At 41.7% G+C, this 26,563-nt stretch overlaps 1 protein-coding gene across 1 annotated transcript in view; it reads right to left on the bottom strand.

Annotated features, from left to right (window-relative positions):
- Positions 1-26,563, bottom strand: part of TMEM178B (transmembrane protein 178B) — a 187,264-nt gene that overhangs the window by 134,431 nt on the left and 26,270 nt on the right. The window contains exon 2 of the mRNA XM_056482649.1: positions 560-673. Within this exon, the coding sequence (XP_056338624.1) occupies positions 560-673 (114 nt within the window). The remainder of the gene's footprint in view (positions 1-559; positions 674-26,563) is intronic.

The following is a 26,563-nucleotide window of genomic DNA, read 5'->3' as shown; positions in this document are numbered from 1 at the left end:
GTCAGATCTTGTCACTTGAGCAAACGTTACAAGTTGGTGACCACTGGCTACAATTATCACTGAGGGGTAAGCTCCTTCCTTGTGCCTTAAAGGGTGCAGCAACTCTCTTTCAAGATCTTCAAAGGAGAGCGATGCCACACTCACACAGGAGCTGCTGGCAGTAGGACATATTCTACAATAAAAGCCAGCAATGAATTCTCCTGGAAGCAAGAAATTCAGCAGCAGCAGCAATGGCATGAGAATGTGCTCACGTACAGAGCATTCCACTGAATTAAAAAATAGGGCATTGATTTTGTTATTCATTTTTGTATTTAACTCCATATTAATCTCTGCATACAAATGCCTTTCCCCCACTGCCACATTCTCATGCCTCAGCAGAATTTCCAGTCGGCAGCAGAAACAGAGATGTAGGTCCTAGGAACAAATCGATGTGTCTGCTACAGAGACAAAGTGTATGAGATGAGGGCTCTGAGTGGGCTGTCACTCAGAGCCTGTGCTCTCATTCCTCAGGCAGCACCTCCCACCTGCAGAGAGAAGTGCCAAAGGCAGCAGCACTTACGCAAGGCGTGCCACTCGTCCTGGCGGATGGTCCTGGTGATGTTGTAGGTGAGGTTCTTGGGGATGGTGGCTGAGGAGTAGTGGTACTTGATGTACGAGCACCGCTCGATCGCTCCTGCCAAAGGCAAAAGGCAGAAAGTGGTTAAATAATGTCACATCTCCTGCCAGCCATAGGCCAGGTGGGTTTGACAGCCACAAGCAAAGTGATCCCTGCCATCTGCTGCGACACCCAGCGCTCTGCTCTGGCCTGGGACATGTAAGCTCAGATGCAAACTTGTGATACAGGAAGTTTCTTTCACACATTCCAGGAACTTTCCAGACTGACCCTGGAATAGCTGCCAGTGCCTGCTTTCACCATGAGATATCTTTGTGGCAAATTACCCCTTATTTCACATCTTCTCTGAACTACGAGCTAGCAACTGCCATGCAGTTACTGTATAGAAACTATAAATTCATGTCTTAGCTTTTTGTGCAGTCATGGTCATGACTCAGTGCCCATACTTCAGAAAATACAGAGAGCAAATACCTTTGATCTTCCCTTAAATAATTTTAAAAACCCACAAAAATAATATAGATAGTGAACAATTTCCTGACCCTCTCCACCCCGCAGGGACACATGACAGGCTAAACTGTCCCAAAGGCACCCAGACACTTTTACAGCAGGTTCAGAGACAATTCATTGGCATCCCTGAACAATGAGGCTCAGATGGCAACATCAGTGGTTGAAATGGGCAACTTTTTTTCCTCTATTTTCCTCAGGATTTCACCTATATTCCATGGAAAAAAAGCACCATGTGCTGCTTCTGATATCTTCTGGTCACATCATTACATCTCCTTTCATAAATACTTGCCTTCCTGTACAATAATTGCCCCTTCAGGATCTGATCTCCTGGAATCTCTCTGCATAGTTAGTGTCCTTAGAAGAAAGGGGCTGGTTTAGTTTGATGCCTTCCACGAATGATAGCCTAGCTAAATTTCACATCTGATCAGACACCTGTAACAAACTGTTCATGTATTGATGAAAGCCAGACAGGTTTTTTTGCTTTTGCCAGCACTCTCAGCTAACACTGGCTTTATTAGACCTTTTCACTAAACTGTCAGAGTCAAAGCTCATGGAAGTCATTTTCCCACTAACATTATGTTATTTTGGCTCAGGCCTTTGATAACTAAATAGGTTTCCTTAATGTGGCTGGCCATGCTGTTTGTTACTAGCTGCCACTAGTCAAAGAAGCAGCTATGCTGCAAATGCTTCTATGTATTAAAAATACATTAAGACAAGCACTCAATAGAATAAATTAAATGAAGCAATGAATTATATAAATAATAAAGAGCACTATACACAAGGAGGCAGGTAGAGGACACTTACTGCCAGCCTGAACTGAAAAGGCAGACCCATTAGCCTTATATTGACAGTTCCACAGGGTAAAATATGCTTTTAAACCACTACAAATACAGGTTTCTACTAAGGTTGTAAGGTACTACCTGGCATGAACTTAGATCATGGACCATGAATTTGCAGCATGAGGAAAAAACTCGTGAACCAAGTTGTTAATTACATCAGTCTACCAGCATCTTCCAGAGTTAGTGAAGTATAAACACTTGAGGTCCTCATTGTTTGCTTCTCTTAAGTATTCTTCACATTCTGCCTTTGACAGCAATTAGATTAGACAAAGTCAAATATTACAGGGGGAAAAGGCAAAATATTTACATATGTATCCGCCTGCCCTGACAGCGTGATGGGCTTCTGTGTGAGTCTGCACCATCTGGGCACAAAATGTACGCCCAGAATTAAAGTTTCAAACTAAGAATAGTATTTAAATAAAAAGACAGCTAGTGTGCAAAGAGCTTTAAAAAAAAAAAAAAAAAAAATCCCCAAATCACAACCTTGCCTTCTCATAGGTTTTCCTATCTCCTTTTGCTCAGTTGCTTTCATAGATTAGAAGCATCAGCAAGAAAACAGCAAATGCTTATTTGTCAGAAATTAATCTTGAAGTTATCAGATACCTGCCTAAACAAGAGATTTATATAGAATAGTAGAAAGGAGCTACAGAGCCAAGATGCAAAATAAAAGCCTACAGAAGGAAGGGAAAAAAAATCCTGTTCTATTTGCAGCTTTTCCAGAACCAAAATGGCTAATTTCTAGTAAGGTCCATTTCTAATTCTGCCAAGAATTTTGGTGGCAATGCAGCAAGCTGTTCAGTATCACTTTTACCACCAAAATCTAAAGCAGAAAGATTACTGGCTGAATTCAGGCCATCACTTGACCATATCCATAATTTTGGGCTTATGCTTACCTCCCATGGCTCAAATGAGACTTCAGCACACAAAACCAGCTTTGGGACCACTACCAACCAGGGTGGGCAAACAGGGCATGGTACAGCCCAGGCATGGCAGTTCACAGAGGGCACTGAAGCCCTGCCAGCTCCACCAGGCAGCAATGGTGTCCACCCAGCAGCAGCAGGCAGCATGTCACTGAGAAACTCGAGATTTTCATGGCCCAAAATGACAATGCTCGTGATTGCTTGGCATTTAAACATGAACTACTTAATTAAACCCACTCTCCCAAGTGCTGGAGGGTGACTGTGCTGAGTCAACTACATCAGCATATATCTAACTAGAGGTGAGAAGCATCTTCTGAACTTAAGGAAAAGGCTTTCAATTGCCTGGACCTGGCAATAAAAATTTGGAGAAAGATGAGTTTATGGGCAGTGATGACTTCATACTTCCGTTGTTTCCCTACTTGTTCCACAAGAAGGGAACAATGTTCAAGATGCCCAAAAATCCAAGTCCTGGAGTTCCCTGTGAGAACAAAAGCAGCAAGGATCAGAAGTACTGCTCTGCTGGAAAGCCTTCTCAGAAAAATGCTACCAAACCCTTACCTGCAGAAGAATTACTGGCTATCCTCACTCCAGTCTTTGGGGTAGGAAGCAGTGAAAGCTTTCCCTTCCACACCCTCAATAGGGTTACTGCAATTTATGGAGCATCTCCAGCCTCCAACACAAACTTAGACCAAAGGCAACTGCAGCTTTGCTCTGCACTTTGCTCCAATATCTGGGAACAGTATTTATAGAGCAAAGCAGTGAGTGGGTTTTTTTTTTAGCTATGAGCCACCCTAGCAAGAGTTATAGCTGGCCATAAGAAACACAAAAACCACCACAAAGCTGTTCTGGGGCAGATGCAAGATATCCTATGTTTTTCTGACCAAAGGGAAATGCTTGCTGAAAATCCTAAAGCAAAGTAGTGACATCTTCCAATAGAATGCCAAGAAAAGGATCAGCAGAAGGATTGCAACTGGAACCACATAGAGCAAAGCTCTGCCATACCATCATCACCAGCACAGATGCTCAGGGGATTCAGCAGCTGTTAATTGTGGCTGGCAACCCCCTGTTCCTGTAAAGGTTAGATGACAAATTTGAGATAACGAAACTAGAGACAGCTTCATCCTGAGCAGCTAAAGACATGCACCTCCTCTTACTGACTCACTTAGCTACTCAGTTTCCTTCCCATATCTGCTGATCATTGCTCCATACTATCACCTTATTCTCTAATACTTCCTCTTCTCTCCATTGGAAAAAACTTTTAACCTAGGCAACAGCAGAAATATCACCTGAAAACAATGAATTTTCTTTTTTGTTCTATTTTCAGATTGTTATCCTTACCATCCTGATGTTCAGTTGCTAGAAGTCAGCTACCACTGCATTACTGGAGCTGTAAACACTGTCCCAGTAGAGGACTCAAAAGTGCTTGGCAATGCAGGGAGTTACTGAACCATTATCCCACCCTATACAGAAGAGGGCTGGGATCAATTAAGGTCATAGTGCTGGTGGCCAGATTTGTCTGGTAGATAAATACACAACTTTTTCAGAACTTTGGGACCAGTATTTCTTCATTACCATTGTGCCCACATCACTCCCTTAAACATAATATTTCAACTCTTTCAAACCACTCCAAGCAACACTCTTTACCATGGTTAACTTAAATAGAACGGAAATTCAAAATGCCACCAAGGTATTAGTTACTTCTGTCCTAAATTTTGGATCCCAGAAGCACCCAGAGGCATTTTCTCTGGTCAGTTTGACTTCTGCTTAGGTGGCAAGTTTCCACACCCTCAATAGGGTTACTGCAATTTATGGAGCATCTCCAGCCTCCAGCACAAACTTGGACCAAAGGCAACTGCAGCTTTGCTCTGCACTTTGCTCCAATATCTGTTTCATGAATTGACAGTGTCAGTGTGATCACAGAGCTTAGTATTCTGCATAATGCAGACCAACCCATTTGAGAGCTGGAAACAGAAGATAGTCCTTGACATGATCTTTCATCAAACTGGTAACCTGGGAGAGCAGTTAGGTGACAGTAATATACTGCAGATCCAGCCCAAGATGGCACAGAGTTATTTGCATGGGTTATCCAAGTACTCCCCTCCTCTCTCGAGGACTAGACTATTTCACTCTTACCCCTGCCTCAGCTTTCAGGGCTGCAGATTGTGGAACCATCCTTAAAGGTTCAACTATAGATTAACCCAATGCCTGTGAATAAGTTACCTTTGGTAGCTAAAGGACTTGCAGATGGAGATAAGTTTCTCCCACACTAAGACTCTTTGCAGCAGCCCCTGGGTTAGTGCAATCAGCAATCCCAGATGCAGGGAGCCAGCAGCTCACTCACTCTGGATGAGCTATGGTGTAGCCATTCCAGACTCCACAAGCTCAGACAGTCTGCATTCTGTAACACACAGGGATCTGAACCAGGGGGTACCCATTCTTTTTTTATTATGCATATTGGTTTCTAGGAAGGATCCAGCTGTAAAACTAGTATTTGTTTTACTACATTTCCTGTCAAAACTTCTGATATTATGAGCTTGCCTGAAAAGACTGGTGTGGATATTCTGAGCCCTCATTACTTCCAGGCAGCTTTTCCTCCTTCTGTGTTGCAGATACCTTTGGATGAACTGTTTTTTAACAAGCAATTCCACAAAATTCACCCTTTGTGTAGTTTTAATTTTCACAAATCTGTTTGAGAATTATTACACAAACATTTCCTAGTAAAAGGAATCTTAGCCTCTGGCTCACAAACTACACTCACTACATAATATTTGCTCTTCATTATGAGAAACTGCCTTCAGTATGAGAGATTGCCTTAATCCCGTGGTTTGGTTACTGTTCCCTCATTGGGTGACTATCTCCAAGGCAAACAAAGAGATGCAGATTGGTCATTTAGCCTCTAATTGTTTCACATTAACTTCAGAAAATCTGTAGAGCAGAGGAAGTTCTTAGTGGGCTGTTTTTCTTAGCATAACATTTCAGTAAGGCTTCCAGAGGCTATCATCATAGTTAGGACCAAGATTTGGGTACAAAAAGCTGTTCCATGTGGCATATGGTTCTGTTACTGTCTTATAAGTCTCTTCTCACCAGGAAAACCTCATTGTTTATTGTGTTAGCATTTTTTGCATCCTTCAAACCAGCCCTGGCAACTCAGGCTGGTGCAACTTCAGAATTGTCACCCTCATATATGTGCTGCCCTCAGTTATTTAATCATTCCTTATGAGTCATCAAAACTCATCTGGAGGTATCTTAATATAGGAAGACTCTTGCAATTTCAGCATGAATTAACTGGTCAAATTAAATCTTGGAGGAGAATAGAAGGAGAAATTAAGTTCTACTTTGACCAGCTGCTATGACATAACTGCAATCAGATTGCAATCAGATGCAATCATGCAATCAGATATGCTGACTAGTTTATGAACTCAGGATGACTTCTTTAATGAAATCAGATACTTATTAGAAAGTATTGCAACACCTTTAACAGGATTATTTTGTTACTTCTGGAATAATACTAACCATGAAAGTACTGATTACGTATTTTTTCCAGATCTATGAACAGATTAATACCAAAAATGTAGGAACACTATTCTTCTACATTAACTGTAGAATTATTCATGTTAAAAGGGTTCTCTAGATGTCAACCAGCCCAATGCCCTGCTCAAAAGAGGCACAACTTCAAAGTTAAAACCAGATCCAGACAGTTCTTATTGCTCAGAGCCTTGTCCAATGAAGTTTTAAATACCTCCAAGAATGGAAGTGCACATCCTTGAGCACCTATTCCAATGCCTGACCACTCCTAATAACTAATCAGAAATTCCCTTGGTGCCACATGATTATTTTGAATAATAGAATACCTCAGAGTAAAGGGCTAAAAACCTAAGAAGAATATGCACCTTAATCAACATGTTTGGTGAATATTCCATGAAAACCCAAAGTGAACATTGGGTCCTAAGCACAAATTTTTCTTTTAAATTCAACCCCACCCTACTACACAAGGAAAAAAAAACACAACAAAATTTCAGGTCACCAGAAAAGTTTGGTATGGACACAAAACTGTATTAATCTATAACTTAGTTTGATGCCTTTTAAAAAAATAATTTAGAAACTGTATTTCAATTGAAAGTCTAAAAAACACACTGAAAATTCTACAGCATTTTCCTAAATTTCATAGTTTTTTTTCAGCTGAATCCACCAGCAGCATTAGGTTAAGTTTCACAAGTGGTTCTGTTCCCTTGCATGCATTTTGCTTCAGAAACAATTTTCCATGTGAAAACAAACAACAATTTCCTAACTGTACTTAAGTGTGACTATAAAGGTATTTACAAGCACATTATGCACCTGTAGAGTCCCTGTGGGGTAAAATGCACAAAGTCTGCAGTGCAGCCTGTTGGGTGGCCAGTGGCTATTTCAGTATACAGTGTTATTCCAATGTACTTTTTAGATGTAGATGCCTTTACTGACCACCAAAAATGCAATGAACACAGACCTTCAGGAAAATGTACTCAGAAGACAGCAGCATCCTCTGTTTTAGCTGAAGAAAAAGCTTGCCTGTATCCACTGAGCTAAGAGCCACTGAAAGGATGAGATAAAACAAATATTTTGTTCACAAAATGGCACATACCCAGAAAATACATTAGCAGAATGCACAGCTTAAAGATTTTCATTAGGAAAGTGAGCAAACATTTTCCAGAGTGAGAAGCAGAACTCTGATGCTCTTTTTTCCTTCCATTTTTCTTCTACAGCTCATCTCACTTAACTTCCAAATAAAGACTCTCTCAGAGCCTCTAGCTTAGTGAAACTTGTGAGGCAATGCTCAGCTGGTAAATTAATCTTATAAAAACTTAGCAAGGGAGATGGTTGAAAGGATCCAACATACTGTGCTATCCATACAGAAATGGGGTAATAGACAACACTGTGACATTCCCATTCTTCCCAAGTCATCTGGGATGGCAATATGCCAGCTCCCTTTCAGTACTGACCCACTAGACCTCTAGAGATATAGAAAAAAAAAAAAAAAAATCAGATACAGAGCACACACGAAGGGAAGCCATCCCTGAAGATCATGAATCTCCAGACACACAACAGCTTTGTTGTGTGTGGGCTTTATGGGACAAGATTACACAGATTTCAGACTTTTACACCTACATTTCAATTTCTGTTTCAACACCAAAGTGTCTAGATTTTCTTTTCAACCACTGTGTGAGCAAAGACAGAGGTGCAGAAGACATGTGCACATGAGCTGAGCAGACAGCAACATTTTCAGAGTAGAGAAAAAATAAGAGTGCTTGAGCAGCTTTTGCCAGGCCTGTTCCTCACATGCTCTCTGGATAGCCCAGCAATAGCAGCTTGCTTAAAGCCACCAGCTGGCAGAAGATAAATATTCCACCCATGTTAAGAAAAGAATCCAAGTATGAGACCAAAAGCTGAATTTGCATTGGAAAGTGATGAGCTCACACTTTCTCTCCAGGGACCAAGGGAAGGGGGCTGGCAAGGAAGCAGGAGCAAGAAGAGGGTTATGAAACACTTTTTTACTTCAGCTATTAATAACAGTCTCCAAGCCACAGGGCACTTGAGAGGAGGAAGGCATCTCCTTGCTTCTATTAATCTTTTTGTCCACCTATTTGCTTTGGGCTGGCCACAGGGGAGAGGGAAGCAGAGCACAAATGAAAAGTTAAGGAGGTTAAAAGGGCTGAAAAATATTTGCTCCCACATGTTTGGAGGCAGAAATTAAATGATCAATAAAAAGTCAGTGAGACAGCAATTACCAGTAAAAACTCACTGATGACCCAATAGCTCATGGAACAAAGCAATATCTCAGCACTGCTGTCAAGCCAAAGAACAAGCACAGCAAAGGCTGTTCCATGGTCAGGAATTCCATGGACATGTCTTCTATATAAATGTACACCCTATGATTCTCATACTAAGATGCTCCCATGAAGCTTGGTGTTAAATGAACCAGCTTCAAAGCCATGTCTAAGAAGCAGGGTCACAGACTGCCAAGAAGAAGATGAGGGTGGAGCCACTGGTATCACTCATTCTGCTGAGTATCTGTGATGACATGCACTGAAGTCTAAGGGTGCCTATTGCTCTACCTTGGAAAGCTCTTTTACATGCTGCTTTGCAATGCTAATGTGGCTTTCTAGACACATTTAGTCCTCTTCTTAAAGTGAGAGGAAGATGAGCACTTCTCTGTATCCCATTAGTTTACAGCAAGCACCACAAATAGCTGAGCTGGAGAAAGCATTCAGCTTTGTTGTAGCACTTCAACCCCATGTTTAAACAGCACAATCATTCAGATGCTTGCATCCAACATTAAGGAAACAAGCCTGAGATCTAACAAATGTCCCAGAAGATGGCACTTACAGGGGATCTCACACTTACATTCAGCACTACAGCAATCTCTTTAAGAAAATTAAAGGTAACTAGGAGAAACCACAGTATTTGAAATTCTCAGTTCCAAAGGCAGAAATACCAGCAGGCAAACAGCCTATCAGAGAAATAAAGAAGGAAGAAAACCAGCATCAGCTTTGCAACCAGGCTGGGCTTTTTCCCCTGATGAGCAGACTACAGCATGGATAGACTAGAAAGAAGACACCCTGCTATTCCCATAAACTGTTCCCTCTACATCCTGTGCTGATGAGACAGACTAGCTCCATCCATGAAGGTCTCAGACTTTAAAATTGTGCAAACAGAAGACTTTGGACATATTCTCTCTTTGGTAGAAAGATTCAACTTTTAAATATACCCACATATTCTAGATTCTCAAAGATTAATTAATCTTTTTTATGTTGTCCTATTCTAGTTATTTCAAGAAAAAAATTAGGGTACAGTGGTTGGAATAAAGACATTTTCAAGACATCACTTTATGTATAAAGTACTCCTGAGGCAAAGATCCCCAGCAGTTATTAAATGTATGTGCAGATTCAAGCTATCAGACAAGATCCTCCCTACAAGTCCATAATGTCTCTCAACTCAAACTCCACCAACTGAATAACTATTTAGATCATATAGTCTGATGGATAAAAGCTACTAAAACTACCTTGAAATAAACACTGATTTTTTTTTCCCCCTGATGAGAAGAGACTGATAAATTATACAGGCAGTATAATGTCTCTCCAAAGTGAGAAACAGCTTCATGTTTGGCCATGCTCCTCTTTTCGCTCCTGCATTGTCCTTGTTCAAATTATTAAATGGTGAACCACCATCACTAAATTGCAAAGATACTCCATCTTCCTTTGTAAAGGAGTAGGCATTCAGAGGGACAAAAGGCCGCACAGCTCACTGCCCTTCTCTTGCAAGGCTGTTTGCTGCACTATTGTAACTGGACTTACTATTACGAGGGCTTGAATCAAATAAAGGCCTTCAGAAATTGAATGTTATGTAGATGTTTAAAAAGGTGTCCTTGAATAGTCAAACAAACTGAAATACAACTAGAAGGAAAGGGAGATAAAGATGGTGGTTAGAAGATCAGACAACTGTACTGTGAAATCCGAGAAGAGCAAAAGCACAATTTGGTCATTGTATAGCCTATGAACCATGGATATTGTCAGTCTCTCTGAAATCATAAGTGGTTTGTCCTGCCAGAAGGAAATTATTCTTGAAGAAGTATTTGAAATAAGAAAAGTTGGTGGATGTGATAAAAAAATATTTTTCCAATTGACTGGACTGTGCCCTTACTTATCCAGTGATGAGTTTTGCAATACCATCATATGCCCTTGAGTACAGAAGGCTCAGGCATTGAGCACCTCTCCACAAATGCTACTATAATTCATTTCTGGTGCATCAAGTTCTTGCTGCACTCAAATGTACTTCAGTCAACAACTTAGGGCCAGAATCTCAACACGTTTCACAGCAGATGAAAATACTGGAAGGATAAATGCACCTTCATGAGGATAGAGGGAACCAGAAACTGTGAAGGGACCAACTTGTCTCCAGCCCCAACCTTCCCTTTGCATATTCTCAGTACAAAGCTGCAAGAATCAGGGTATGCCAATAGCTGCCAGCTATGGCAAAGTTTGCAGTAAGATGACCTGTTGCCATCCTGATCTTGAACAAAGAATTCAGTTATTCTTGTCAAGTCCCAAAGGCATTTAGTATCCAAGCACTTTAGCTAAGGATTCATTATATTTCTCTTAAGACATGCATATGATGTGTTTCAATGCAGAAATAAAAAATAGCAGAAACCAGCCCAACTTATGTAGCAGGGCAGCAGAAAAAAAGCAGGGAAAATCCCTATAGGTCTAAAAGCTAATTTTTTTCCATGCCAAATCGAGTTAGATTGTTATAAAATCATGTGACCCTAGATTAGGCCCCTAGCTGGTGTATACTTAAATACATTAAGGTGTGGGATAAGAATTTCTTGTCCTATCTACTGCTGAGCCAGCACAAATTGGTGGGCAGATGGGAACTTGCTTTGGGAGGCTATTGTGACATGATGTTCCCTTGCCTATAATATCCTCTTGCCCTTCAATAAATGCCATCTACCACTTCTTGTACCTTCCCATCTGAAATGTCAAATCCAATCAGATGGTCTCAGCTTGAAGATCTCCCACTCACTGCAATGTAAGATGTTCTGACCAGGACAAGCTAGACTAAATATTTCTGCTGCCTGTCAAGAAAGATGCCTAGAAGGAAAGACAATTCAAAGTGCACTGAGCAGCATTAGATAATAGAACTCCATGGATGGCAGCAATAAGTACTGTCTGAGAGGTGAGCACTGCACATCTGAACACATTGTCACCACCCAATGCATCCCACCATCCCCATGCCTGAAATGCCAGCAGAATCCCACTGGGGTTTATGGCCTGAAGAGTTATTCAGCCCCCTACAACTGAAGGGCCTGCTTTATGATCCTCATCCTCAGAGAAGGAGACAACCATATCCCAAGAGATCCATCACCATACATAGGACCAAAGAAGAGCTCTCCTCCAAGCACCACTTGAAAGGTGCAGAACAGGCTTTAACACCACACCAGTCAAATTCAGATTTAGAGAGAAGGGGCTATGGAAACAGGGATTTATTCAGACACTGTCAGTTCAGTATTTACTTTTTTCACTCTACACTCCTAGTCTGAACCTCATTAAAGGCTTGTGTCTCAGTAGCCTCTGATATTACCCAATGGATAAAAGCTGTACAATTACAGTGAACAAAACCTCAAAGACTTTTGCTGATCCTTGTTTAGTACCTCCCCTGCTCATATAGTTAATTTTGTATAATATGTAAAGGTAAGTCTTGAACTGCAATGTTTGACTTTAGAAATTAAAAACTCCATGATTCAGCATCCTATGTGCTTCTGGACACATTTTTATCTCTACAATTAATTCTAAATCCAAGTGTTATTATATATGTTGTAGTCTAAGAATACTTGACTTGCTATTTTAGTTACTACTCTAAAACTACCTTGCACACTATTTCTCACTTATTAAAAACAATATTGCTGCCCAGCATTAATTTATGTACTATTCTCCTCACAAAAGAGCATGAGGCTTCAGTTCATTGAGTGTAGGATGAGGTGAAGAAGATCCAGGATGATTCTAAACATGCCTCCACTGGATCATCAGTCACTCTGATGAAAACAACATGCCAGCCTAACAGAAAACATATTCATTGGGAAACATCCAAACTCTTAAGAAAATATGCCAGCAGCTTAATATTCTTATCTCCTAGGGTTCTGCAATATTGCTATAATTGCAGCAATTGTGACAAAAATCCTAGTAAAGGGATACAGCTGCAAGCTGATCTTGGCCAGAGATTCCACCCACGGGGGTAAGGGGTAAACGCAGCACCAGCTCAGTGAGTTGTACACGCCAATCAGTTTCAAAAATATTTCCAGTTACAGCCTACCTTAAAGGGAACAAAAGATTGAGGTGGCAGGCACAAACAGATTCAGGAGACATTTCCATGACAGGGAGACTTAGGAAGGAGAAGCAAAACGCCCATGTCATACTGCAGTAGAAATACAGGAAGGGTGCACAAGTGCCAGACTCACTGGCAGGACAGTCAATACCCCAAACTGAACACCCAAGCCTGCTGTATGACATTGCTGGAATCAGCTAAAGGTGACACCTATGTGTCCACCTCAGGCAACTGAGCAGCCTGACCATGCCTAGAAAAAAAGAACATCCAAGTTTAGATGTTAACCAAAGGGGCTACAGAGTTTACTTTCATAGCTACACAACTGGGCAACAGGCATAAAAAAAGAGGAAAAAAGGAGCTAGCAGCACAGAGCTCTAAAAGGAGTGACAAAAGACAAAAGAGCCCAGTTTCTGGAGTTGATACCATTATTATATATGTGTGTATAACTCATTTGCAAATGTGGTAGATTTTACACTTTGAGAATTAAACAGCTTTTCTGCATGTTGCCACAGCAGATGCAGGATACACAGAGAGCCACTCTCAGCACAGGGTCACAGTTCAAGTAATCAATTGGAATATCACTAAGTGAACAGCTCTCCAACATGCAGCAATGTGATTTCATCAACACAAAAGTCTTTGCCAGGAGCACACACAAAGACTGGATGTTGACATTTCATAATAGACTAAAGAACAACTACTTGGGAAATAATCATAGAATAGGTTCAGCTGGAAAGGACCCTAAAGACCACTCAATTCTAACCCCCTTGCTAAAGGTAGGACCACCTTTCACTAGGACCAGGTTGCTCAAAGCTGCATCCAATCTGTCTTGAAACTCCTCCAGCTCCAGAGCTTTATTATTTTTCTGAGACTTAATAAATATCTTTCCAAAATGAGAGCAAGTGGTCTAGAATTACAGAAAATAGACATTTCCAGGTCTTATTTCCCATATTACAGCAAAAATCTTTCCTACTGGAAAATAGCCAAGTTATCTTCAGAAATGAAAAATAACATGATTCATCTGTTACTCTATAGACTTTCAACTATGCAATACAGATTTTACTACAAAATTGCATGACAATAACTTTCTTTAAAGAAAATGAAGTACTCACAACATATAGACCATGGTATTTAAGAACACTTAGGTTGCCTTGAAAAGGAGGGAGGAAAAAAAAACAAAACAAAACCTTGGTTCTCTGTTTATATTTCCTATAGACTTGGTGACATTTCTTGCAATCCAGCAGTGCTGTGGCAATGAATAGAAATGTTAGTCTTGGACCAGGTTCCCATGAGCTCAGACACTGTGTGATTGTGAAATTAATACTGTCCTAAACTCAATTTTTTCACCATATTATAAAAATTCCAAGTGCTTCTGCATGTCTCCATATCACACCTATAAGCTGTACTGGGGAAGAGCTAAAAAACACTACTAATATTCAGAATCCAAGAAAAGACACAACCAAGGAGAAGGATCCCATGATGCTACGTGTCACCTACAAGAGTTGTCACTTGGGGCCAAGCCCGCAATTTTATATTCATATTACACCAGGGCCAAAAAACAAAACAAACAAACAACAAAAAAAAAACCCAGTCTTAAATAGTCCTGGTTGTTTAAGAGACTCAGAATCTTGTACCCAAAAGGCAAGAACATGTAGACTCTTGAGGTCCCACAAGGAAGCAGGACAGCCAGATCAGCTGCCCATCGCCTGTGGCAACCTCTAAGCCTCAACTCATGCTCTTCTGATTTCTCCTTATTAGGGTAACTTAAACCTGAGGCCTTGATCATTCAGGAGCCCTGATTCCATGCCATGAGGTACAAAACCAGTAGAGAGGTTTACTTCAAACAGCTGCTCGTTCCCCGTGGCAGTAACAGCGCTTGAATCGCTTCAGCACTGGACAGCTCCGCACTCACCAGGACTCTGCGGAGCCGAGGATGCCGACCGGGACACGAGGCTGAGCGGGATTTCCCTCAGCTATTGCTCCTAATCCTATACAGTCAATCTGACAAACACAACGTGGCTGTTGTGCACAGCAGTTGAAGGATGCCAGTCTCACTTCTACCAGGAGAAAAGCAGACTCACATTGCCACAGATATTCCTACTAGTAGAGTATTTATGTGGAGATTTTAAAACCATTTTTAAGCTATGCTAGATATAGCCAGTTACGTAGCTGTATCTGGAGATTGCTAGTGCCTGCTGGAGCCTCAGCCCAGAGTTAGAAAGGACAGAGATAATCACTCTAGTGCCTTGTCAGAAATGGGGACCATCACACTTGCAGCACTGTGCACACTCACAGCTGAGCTGCATCAGGGATCAGTCAGGCATTGTGAACTGCATTGCTCTGCTACCTCACTCAAAAGCACGATGGAAGGCTCTGACAGTACCTTTTATTAGGGTTAGGGCTATGCTGCTCCCATCAGTCAGAAGCAAAGTGGAAGCACTGTCCTGCCAGAGCCCATAGTGTCTTGGCCCAGACTCCTGTTCATGAAGTACCTGGTCGGAAGAACTGCAGCTCTTTTCAATATTAAAAATAAATATCCCTTTCATTGGTTTAACCTTTGGTCCTTTTACCCTGCAGTTCACCTCTCTGAAGTACAAACAACAACCACAACTCAAGTATTGAGGGAAGGACAGTGGCTTCTCCCTATTCCAGAAAAGGAAGTGTGAACTGCACAATTTAGCATGAACCCACACCAGATGATAATGAAATGAATTAGCAATAAAAATTTATTTCATGTATAAAAACCTTTTAAAAGAGAAATAAGCCAGGCTCCAAATTACCATTAAAATTAACTTCCATTGATGCTCTGCCAGTGCTGCTGAACTAATGTTCTTTGCAGAAGCTGAGTGGATTGATGATTGAGTGGTATCAATTAACATGAACTGTTGTGCTAGTTGCTTCATCTGGAGATCAAAGGATTTTGTTTAAGAACAAAAAAAACCACAGCACCACTAAGGTTCCCCCCTTCTGCATTTCTCTCCATTTCCAATATCCAGTCTCCAGCATGACCAGCATCCTTGCCCAAGCCTAACTCTGTATTTAAGTAACCATCAACCACAAAGTCAAAAATTCCATCTTCTGGGAATTAAAGCTCCAAATAGAATGGTTTACAGACCACAGGGAGCCAAAATGTTGTATCACAAAGCTATCACACAACTAAGCTATGGCTGAGTGATGTTCAGGTGACTGGATGCAGCTTGTGATGGCTCCTCTCCCTGCGGCTCCCTGGCAAGATGACAAATTTCTGTTCAAGGTGGCTGCCTGATTTTTCATACATTTCCAAGCACCACTACTGAGTCTCTCAGCCCTCTTCCTTGTCAAATATCATTTTGAGAGTGTACTGCTTATATTTTTCTCAGCTTATAAACCACCCAATTTTGATCCATGCCAGTGAGCTGCAGCTGGAGGCATCTAGTGAGCAAGTTGTGACAATAGTGAAGGAGCAACATGAAAAGAAAAATTACACATTGAAAGAACTCTGACTGCCCCAGAAACACATTTGTCAGGTCACTCAAAACACTCTCAATCAGGAGTCTAGACTGAAGCAAATATCTGGGGAACAATGGACAAACTATTTTGGCCTTTGTGTTTTGTGCCCAGTCATCATGTGAGCGTTTTGCCTTTGACCCAGGCAGGGTAGGATGGGTGCACAGGCTCTGTCTCAAGGCTTGACCTCACCAGAGTTTGTCTGTACTGACTGCAAGTCCCACTGTGATAACCAAATTCAACTAACCTGGATCTCAAAGCAGGCAAATTCACAACACACTCCAAATGTGGGATGTTAGCAAACACCTCTTAAAGCGACAGGAAACAGATTCCTAAGACTTGTTACTATTTAAACATCTATATTTGCACACGAGTTATGCCTGAAAGGAATGGACAACTTAACCCCTAAAGTGCATCCATTGCTTCTCTTTGCTCTTTAGGAGCAAAGAAAGATCTACTCCAGCAGCTGTAGCCAAACTTGACTTGGCTCTAGCACACTCTCCCTGCTAAATCCCAAAATACCCTGCAGAAACATAGATAACAGCAGGTATGGAAAGGTATTAAAGAACTGACAAATGCCACATTCTCTTCTCAGTTTTGACATGAGGTGGAAAGGCAATGAAAAAACTCATGCTGATGGCAAGAGCTGCAATGAAGAAGACCCACATCAATAGAGCAAGATAATCAGCTGTGGGAAGGCTGAGATTAAGACTGAAGCCAAATCTAATAAAACTCCAAAGGTGCAGTCCCACATTTTGGAGTCACCCAAAAAAGAAGGGCCTAAATTTTACTTCTTCATATGTATCTTGAGACATTTGTGGCTGGGATTATACACAGCAGTTGCTTGCAATAGAAGACTGCACTGAGCAGAGCTCCCTAGTCCTGCACAGAGGTGTCAGGACAAGATAGGAAAAATTATCTGTGTTCCTTGAACAGGGAAAAAACACAGGAGTCATTAAATATTTTAATTCTCCTCTCGAAGTTTTGCCACTATGACCTCACTACAATATTTGAAGTACTCTCTACTCAGCTAACATTTTTATTAAGAATAAACCACCTCTAGCCTCCATTCCACTTTACCCACTATTACCCATCCATAAGCACAGCCACTGAAAGTTCTCTGAATAGCAGCAGAGCTATGCTGCTTCATACAACAGAGCAGCAGGGAATACTTTAATTAGGGTTTGCTTCTGAAGGGTAAAAAAAATATTCTGAAATTACTATGCCTGGTAACAAACTGCATCTTTCACACCATTGGAGAACTGAAACTGATTCCTGCTTCACGTACTTTCCTTAATTTTTTTATTGTCTTGTTTCACAGATTTGCTTCTATCACAACAAAAGCTACACAAAATGTTACAAAAGCAATGGAGAAGGGAATATCAACATTAAGGGAAATTAAATTTTCACTTATCCTGCTAAAATAAGCCAGTCAAAGTGGGAACAATCCCAGTGGAAAAGGAAAACCTACTACTTTATTTCTCCAAATTTCCTTTGCCTCTTTCACAGGGTGACTTGGTTCACTGGCTCTGAACTGAGAGTGAAACAGAGGTTACTTCTACCTTGCAGGGCAGGTACAGCTCACCCACACACAGCAGCAGTCTTGACATGGGTCAGGTTCTGGAGCCATTCCCCTGCCAAGCTGGGCATCCTGTCACCAGCAATTACAGAAACAATTAAATACATGTTTTCCTGCTATGCAATGAAGTGCATTGCAATAACATTCTTGTGTACTTATTGAAATGCTTTCAAACAGGAAGATCTCCAGAATGATAAGCATTCATTAATCACTACAAAACTACATGAAAACTACATCAAATAGGTGATCACAGTCAGAATTAGAGGCCATTTTATATCATGTCAACATCATGCTGCTCTGCTGCCACACAGCCAACTTGCTGTGAGCCATCCCAGCCCCAGAATTACCTGTCTTGCAAGGAAATACTTTGTGCAACAGGACCCCTGCATTTGTCAATCATCCCAAAAGCTCTGGCTGAGAGAAGAAAGGGCAGATCCAGGCATCCATGAACTGATAATGCCCAACTAACTCAGCAGCTGAGCCAGAGCACAGACTGTCAGCACAAGTGACCTTCAGGCACCTCTAAGGAAAGCTCATGGGCCAGAGGGAGGAAGGAAGGGCACAACCAGATCCCACATTTTCCCACAGACCATGGCATCACAGGCTTACAGCTCAGCTAGTTGAGTCACTCACACCTCAGGAAAAGATGACAGAGACCTTTGTCATGGCTGCAGGGGGCTGTCACTGCCCACACCTGCCACAAAAAGTTCTCAGTGAACAGCCTGGATTATAAGACTTGACTAGAGTTAACAGAACCCCAGAACACACACTCAAAGGATAGCTTGTATTAAAATAAGGTTTTTGACATTATTTTTGTAATAAAGGTAAGATTTTTTTTTCCTGAAAAAATCCAATACACTGTATTACAAGCAAACCACTTGATACTAATATAGCTTATTTTTGTTCCAGAACAAGAACAAGCTATTCTGTTGGAAAAGCTGGAGTTGAAATAAAACTCAGACACCAACATTTTTTATCATTAGAGAAATTGCACATCACTAGGCTGTTTGAATTTTATACCATGTAGAAGAAAAGACTTGAAACAGTTTACAGAGAATTGGCACTGCAGAGTACTGCTATGTCTGATGCTCAATCAGAAGAACACAAATTTGGGTACTTTCATTTGTATACATGAGTATTTGTACATATGCATGTTTAATTAAGCCTTATTAATGTACTTAGTCTATTTTCTCACTGTAATTATACAGTTAGGCAGAAAAACATTCAAAAGCCTAGATGACTCAGGAGTTTGACAGCAAGATAGGAACTGCCAAATTTAGTCAACAGTACAAACCCAGCTACCCAGCATAAGTCAGTAATCTGGAGCAGACAGTCATTTAAATACAACTCTGACAAGTTCCATCCTTTTTTCCTTGTTAATTGTCTGCTAACAGGCTGCAAATAAAATCTGAAATTTATGCATTACTCAAAATGATTCATAAATATCTTCCCTGACTAACCCTCAGCCTACAAATATCTTAAGCTATGGCTGTCACAACTAAGTAAACAATTTGCAATTCATGCTGTAACTTATATAATGAATTTCTTCACCTTATGTAACCAGCTTGAACAGTTTAAAGAGCTGACAAACACAGCATACATTTTTAATTGCACACTCCCAGTTAACAGTTGGGTGGTTAGAGGAATCACCCTCCCAGGAAATATATAGTGCCATATGATTTAGGCTGCAAATACCAAATCTTTTCCTTGAGAACACACTTTGAAACTCACTTTCTTTGCCCACACTCAGTGAAGAAGGCAAGCCTTCAAGCTATAAATGCTTTTCCACACATCCTTATGCTGTTGTAGTAGTAGTATTAAAAGGCTTCCAATTTAAGCATGATTTTTTTAAAATTCAGGAAAAAAATGACAATTTATACAATCTACTCTACAGTACTGCAAGGTTTGGGAAATGCACATTTAGCAAGAAGCTACTGCATTCCTCCTAATACCTTGAGATGTGCCCATGAGCTCTGCATCAAGGGTTGGGGTCACACTAACTCAGGCCATGTGCTCCTCTGCCTCTCTTCCCAGGGCTGCACTCCACGAGTTAAAAACTAAATAAATGAAACAACATTGAGGGACTGCTTTAAGCCATCTTCTGCAAACAAATTTAAAGTTTCAGGCAACCCAAGTTAACCATTTGCCTCAGAATCCAATTCCAGTTTATCACCACACTCTGTTGTCTTGAGCTGAACTAAAATTTTACATTTCAGTTCATTATTAATCATTTTTTCCTGTACATTTCTCCAAACTTTGCTCCTACTAAAGCCACAGAGTGTGATGAGCTCCTGTCTTTCCCCCATTTCTGTGCCAAGGTACAAGCCAGATTTCTACACCATTAACAGGTCTCTTAGAATCTTTTAATTTTGTATTAAGTCAGGAAAAGGAAGGTGACTTTAATGGGGCTACTACTGAACATGAATAAAGCTCTGAAATCTGACCCTACTCATTCAGCTTAGAAAAAAAAAATTAACTCCTGAGCCAATCATCCCAGTGTCCCAGTTTTTAGTGTTCTTTGATTTCCCCCAGCATTACTCTGATAGAAAAGTGAAATATTTCTGTGTAGCCAGGCAATAGCTATCAACAGTTCTGATGCTTTGCCCCACTTATAACACACTGAAAGTGAAAATCATGTCAGTTTAAGCTCTGGTCTCACACAGGTTACAACTCCTATTTTTAACTAAAATGAGCAATTCTTAGACAGGATTCTGCCAACAACAACAAGAGCTTGCCCAGTGTCCAGGGATGAAACAATGAAATAGCATGGTCCCCCCATAAGGGCATTAGCACTCAAGTGTGAAATATTTCTTGACAATTTGTATAGGGCAGTGGTGAACTGGATCCCAGAGCAGTGGTCTTAAACTAAAAAAACACTTTTCATAACCAAAAAAAATCAAAGTCCTCCATGTTGTTTTGGGTTTTTCTTCCATTACTGTACTTTTACAAAAACACGACTGAAAATATCAATATAACAATTAGAAAAGAAGAATTTCATTATAACAACTTTAAAGCTTTTAAAGAGGTCACTGAAATTTAAGAGCTGAAAGACACACAAAAAAAAAAAAAAAAAAAAAAAAAAAAGCCTATCTAAAAAGTCTGGTACTACCTTTCCACAACTATGTTCTCATTTTTCAGACAGCTCTCACCCCTGGGACTCAGTCTGTCCTCAAGACTTTCCTTTACCAGGGGTAACATGTTCCTGATGATTTGCCCTGGAGGTATAAACAGCCCTGTGTACTTCCCCCATCAACACATACACACACAGGTTTCTTTCCTTCCTGCCCATGTTCCACTGCTATTTTAGTCCATTCTTCTGTCTAGACAAATTTTACAGCTCTCCATATTACTGGGCTTTCCTAATAAAAACACCCCTGTGCAATCTGCCATCACTGTGCCTGTGCCACTTAAGATAAATGTAAACACACAAAATAAAGCAGAAAAGGCACATGGGCCTCATATCTTTTGGATACAAGAGAGTCACACAGATATGAAATCCAAAAGCAGTTACTGCAGCTCTTCAGAGAAGGATTTATTAGACTGTTTTCTGAAGAAAACCCCCACAGTATAGATTATGCTCCCACCAACCCCATCTCTAGCAGTGTATCCCAGGCAAATAATCTTTTCAGACAAGACTAGAGCACTTACTAAGAGCAGCATCAAATTCTGCATTATGAGCCAACTGCAGAGCAGTAACCTTTTGTATTTTACCAACACTTCCCACAGTATTTTTTCTGTTAAGACTCAGCTCCAAGAATATAGCAACTAAACTCGTGGAGGACAGCTGAAAACCTACCCTGAATATCTGGGTGTTGATCAATAACCAGAAGAAAATTAAAATTAAGCTAATATTTGTCAATCACATATGTCATATAAATATCAAATTTCTTTTAGAGCTAAATTGATTTTTTTTGCACATTTGGAATGATGTTGTCAAACAATGCACAAAACAAAACTCAAATATCAATGAGAGCATTAAAATGTAGATCTTAGACATAAATCCTGCATGAAATAGACAGCCTCTGTAATACTTTTGCAATTTATAATTTTCCTCTCAGCAACATCTGGCACAAAGTAGTAGTTATCCCCTAAAATCTCACACAATGTGATACATATCATAATAAAATTCATTCAATATAATCACTTATAATACATAAAATGTCAACTCAATTAGACTGCCACCATTATAGCTTCCTGGTAATAGTTTGCTCTACAGAAGTGTGACCTAGTACTCTTCCTATTTGTTACTCTAGGGGGGAGAAAAGTGTTGATAGTGCACTAAGTAAAGGACCATCAGAAGGTAAGAAAGCTGTCAGAGCACTGGTTTCAGCCTATTGAAGCTCATGGACCTATAAAGCATCCCAAATGGAGGTATGGATTCCTGAATAATGAATTTAAGCCTAATGACAATAGCTTCACTTTTCTCATTATCTTTCACAAACCCATAGAAATAGTTCCTGGGCCATTGGTCGAAGACCATTACTTCAGGGCAGAGAAGAATTACATGCTGACACCCAGTACTGCTGACTGAGTCATAAGGTGAATAATTACACACTCTGCAGCAAAGCACAAACTCCTGGGGCTGGCCTGTCCAAGGCTCTGTGCCAGCTCACTGGGACCTGTGTGAGCAGCTGCTCCAGTGGGAGTGAGTGCAAGAAAGGAAACTTCTCACAGGTGCTCAGCTTCACAGCAGCATTCACTGGGTGTCAACCTCAGGCTGCAGCTTGGGAGCTTTTAACAACCATCCCCTCTTGCAAGTCACCAACCCCACACATTCAAAAACCTCAAACTGAAAACACAACGCTGAAGAACACGAAGAGTCCTGTTAACTCAATTGACCCATTTTTCCTGGTCCCTTTGGCTCTGAACCTTTTGTGGCAAAGTGTTGATAAATGCTCTGCTGTTTAAGTCTGTTTTCACTTAAGTAAACACAGACCAAACATAGATGAAGTACTTTTCCCTTACTGCTCATTCACACCAAGTCCTGATCCCCTTCAGACCCAGGAGCACAGAGCCAACCTTTCCTGCCAGGCTGCAACAGCTCCAGGGAAAGCTCCCAGGCACAGGTAGATGTCAGGCTACAGCTCCCTTCGATTAAAAACAAAGAAGCTGAACATCCAGCCTGCATGGGGACAACCTCACAGGCCAGGTTTGTTACCAGGATCACACACAGCTGTCCTACAAGCCAAGCCTGCACCACCCAGTCCTAGCAGTGGCTCTCCCCAGGTGGATGTCACTACCTTAGGTGGCTCAGGGAACAAACACCCACAGCTCCTCCTAAGAGGTGATGATCCCCCAAACCAACAGCCAAGTCTCCTTGGGCCAAGAGAAGAGCCAGGAAAGAAAAAGATTCCAGGTAATCCCACAACTAATGTGGAGTTGTTTTTCTCATGCTGCACAAGCCATGAGGACACTGGGGAGGCACCTGCAGCACCTGTCCCCTGTCACCTCCACAGCACAGAGCTCCACTCCAGGGCACACAAGGGGCTTCAGCCAGCTCTTGCTCACACAATCTGCCTGCAAGAAGAGCTGTACCCAGTCCAGGAGACCACCAAAGCCCACCCTGCTGGTTTGGGCCACAGCACCTTGGTGCCCAACCCACAGGGACACCCCAGCACCAGCTCTGAGCACCCTCAGGTGAGCCCAGGTGCACAAAACCAGCCCCACCTGTAGCAGCCATGCACGTACCTCGTTCAAATGGCAGGAAAACCTCACAGGGGCACAGACCCACAGGATGGAGTGCAGGGGCTGGTAATGGGATCCACCAACACAGAATGAGCAAGCCAGGACCGTGGCACCCCTCCAAGTGCAAGCCACCCCCTCCCAGCAGAGCACAGCTCAGTGCCAGCACCCTCAGTGAGCTGAAATGGCCCGGGATGGGTGTGGGCCCAGGTGGAGCCAATAGGGCTGTGATTGCCCTGATTGCCCACAGCTGGCATCGCCTCTGCTCTCAGTGCTGCCCACCAGCACCTCTTACCCACATCAACCACTCTTAATCTTTCAGCCTAAATCAATCCTGAAGCCATCCTGGTAATTATTGTTGCTTTTCTTCAAACTCCTCTCAGTTTGTTAAGACACTGCTATTAAAGTTTTGTGCAAGGTTTAATGTGATAGTATTAGATATACATGTATCAGAAGTATAGAGAATTAATTTATTACCACATTGAACTACAACATAATGCTCCTATACATGCAGTGCAAACACTGACAGCAGATTAATATGGAATGTCCTATCCTGAGTCTGAGCTGATCTCCAAGCTTTTGATTCTTTTTGAGAGTCATGAGTTGTAGTAATTATGTTGAGAGAGACTGGACTGGCATCATCACCAGTCCTTTATTAAAAGCTTTACATGCCTCCTTTCAGTGAGCTTCTCTTAAACAACTCTGACTCCTTTCCTCATTAGTTACTCCACACAGCACTGACTCCTTCTCTCCTGTCTGCAAGTTTCCTTCTTCCTCCTGCATGACTGGCTAAACAACTATCTATGCCTCAACCCAGCGACCTAACCCTGTCTGTCCCTCACACAGCATCTTCTTACCTTGTCTGTCCCTTGCTCCTCACAGCACAGCCAGCAGACTCCATCCCCAACTGCAGCACACTTCCAGTCTCAAACTTCAACTCCAACTCACTCTCAACTAGCTGAGCCACTCTTTTATAACACCCACCCTCACTGGGCAGGCAAGGCTGCCTCCACCTCTCAGTAATCAGTACAGCTGTAATTAATTGGGAAAGATTGTCTTCTGCACTATCCCTGCAAACCTATCTTCCCACAATGAGTTCCAGATCATTTTCATATCTTGTTTTTTCCATTAGTAGAGACACAGGTTCTGAAAAATCTGAATATAATAATCAGAAAAGAAGGCTTCAACATATTTTTCAAAGTCTCCATGACATTTTGCCCTAGAGAAAGGATTGGTTTGGGTGAATTCTTGTTTAGTCTCTGTGCATACAGGGATTACTTCTAGGGTAGAAAAAATCCACCAAATCCCACAATCACACAATCCTGACACCACTGCAGACCATCACCCATCACTATTTACAATTTACAGCCTTGGATTATGTGCAGCTGCACTGGCATGGTGAAGGAAGCTCACTGACAGGATCACAAGAAGACGTGATATAAAATCTTGCTGAAAGATGGACAGGAGATTCAGAAGACAGTGAAAAAACAGAACTGGAGAAAGGGACTCAAAGTCACCCAACTCATACATGGGACAAATGAATAAGTTCACAGAGGAGGATCCCCCAGATATCTCTAAGAAGCCCAACTTTGCCTCATTGACAAGGTGCAAGTCTCCTCTTTTACCTGGTCTGATTTCTGCCCACTCACTGGGCTGAGGCTCCCTGAAAAAACAGTTACCTGTTTTTAAAAGTGTAACTTTTTACAGTTCCTGCTGTGAGAGGCCATGATTGCTTCTTGCTGGCCACCTCTGGGTCTTCCAAGATAGTTAGACAATTTGCATATGGGAAGACACAGGATATATGCAAAAGAGGCAGTAGATGAAGACCAGAAATAACAGGCCAAGTTGAAAGGACAAGACTAATAAAAAAATGGGACAAAGGAAAGGGATGGAAAGAAAGGGAGCAGAGAAGAGCAGGGATCAAAGGAGCAGGAAGAACAGTAGTATGGAGGCTGAGAGGAAAGGTTGTGACAGCCCCAGACTGTCACAACCCAGGGCAGCAGACTGCATCAGGCCTTTAAGAGCAGTTTTGTGTCACACACAAATGTGATCCAAAGGAAGTCCTGGCAGCTTCCAAAGGGACAACCTCTGCATTTCTAACACACAACAGGCCCCAGACTGAGCCCCTAGTAGGTGAGCTGGTGTTTGAAGGCAATAACCAACAGCCATTTCTGATGAGACAAAACCTGGCCACCCATCTGTTTGAGAAGTCAACAAAGATCTCATCTTTGCACAGACAGAAACTGAGTAATTCTATTAGCATTGTGACAGTAACATTCCTCTCTCTAATAGCACACTCTTTACTAACAGATTTCAAATGCCTTACAAAGCAGGGATCTCCATCGCCACTAACAGGTGAGCTGTCTAAGGTGCAAGGGATGAAGTTGTTTCCTAAACTGGTCTAGCACAGATCAGGGAGCAGACACTGGCCACCTCTCCTCTGCTCCACTGTGCTGCTTGCAAAGCAATGCCCCCTAAACATGATCTCTTTCTCTGCTTGAAGGGCATCACTTCTTCAAACTGGTTATGTTTCCTCTGGTTTCTTACAGCTACCCTGGTGAGAGGAAAAAGGGCAGGTGACATCCAGTCTTCCCTTAAGCATTCATCTTCAGACATGAGGTAGGTGTGGTTAAGGGGAAGGACCAGAGCCCTCCCAAGCAGAGACACCTTACCCTGCACTCAGCCAGCTCCCCCCTCCTTTCCTGACTACTCAGCATGCTGAGTACATGACAAGTGGATTAAAATAACATTAAAATAACATTTAAGACAAGACCTAACACATATTAAAAAGAGGGAAGATCTCACAGCAAGCTCAAACTGCATCATCACCACAACCTAAAGAGAAGTGAGATGGCAGCTTCCTGCACAGACCTCTGGTGATTTCTGTCACAGATGTAGCAGGCTGCCACACATGTACATCAAACACACAAATGCACGTCAGTGAGCTCAGGAGGGTGTTCAGTATCATGTGTCATGCTCCATGAGGGGCTGGAAATCCCAAATCTGACTTCATCTTCCATTGACCAGGTGATGCCTTTGCAGAGCAGAGCCCCAGATATTCCTACCTTGTCCCATCACCCCCACTCCC

Source organism: Oenanthe melanoleuca, chromosome 1A (assembly GCF_029582105.1).
Source record: "Oenanthe melanoleuca isolate GR-GAL-2019-014 chromosome 1A, OMel1.0, whole genome shotgun sequence".
NCBI lineage: Eukaryota > Metazoa > Chordata > Aves > Passeriformes > Muscicapidae > Oenanthe > Oenanthe melanoleuca.
The sequence above is the reverse complement of the archived record's forward strand: the minus strand, read 5'-3'. Positions and strand labels throughout refer to the sequence as shown.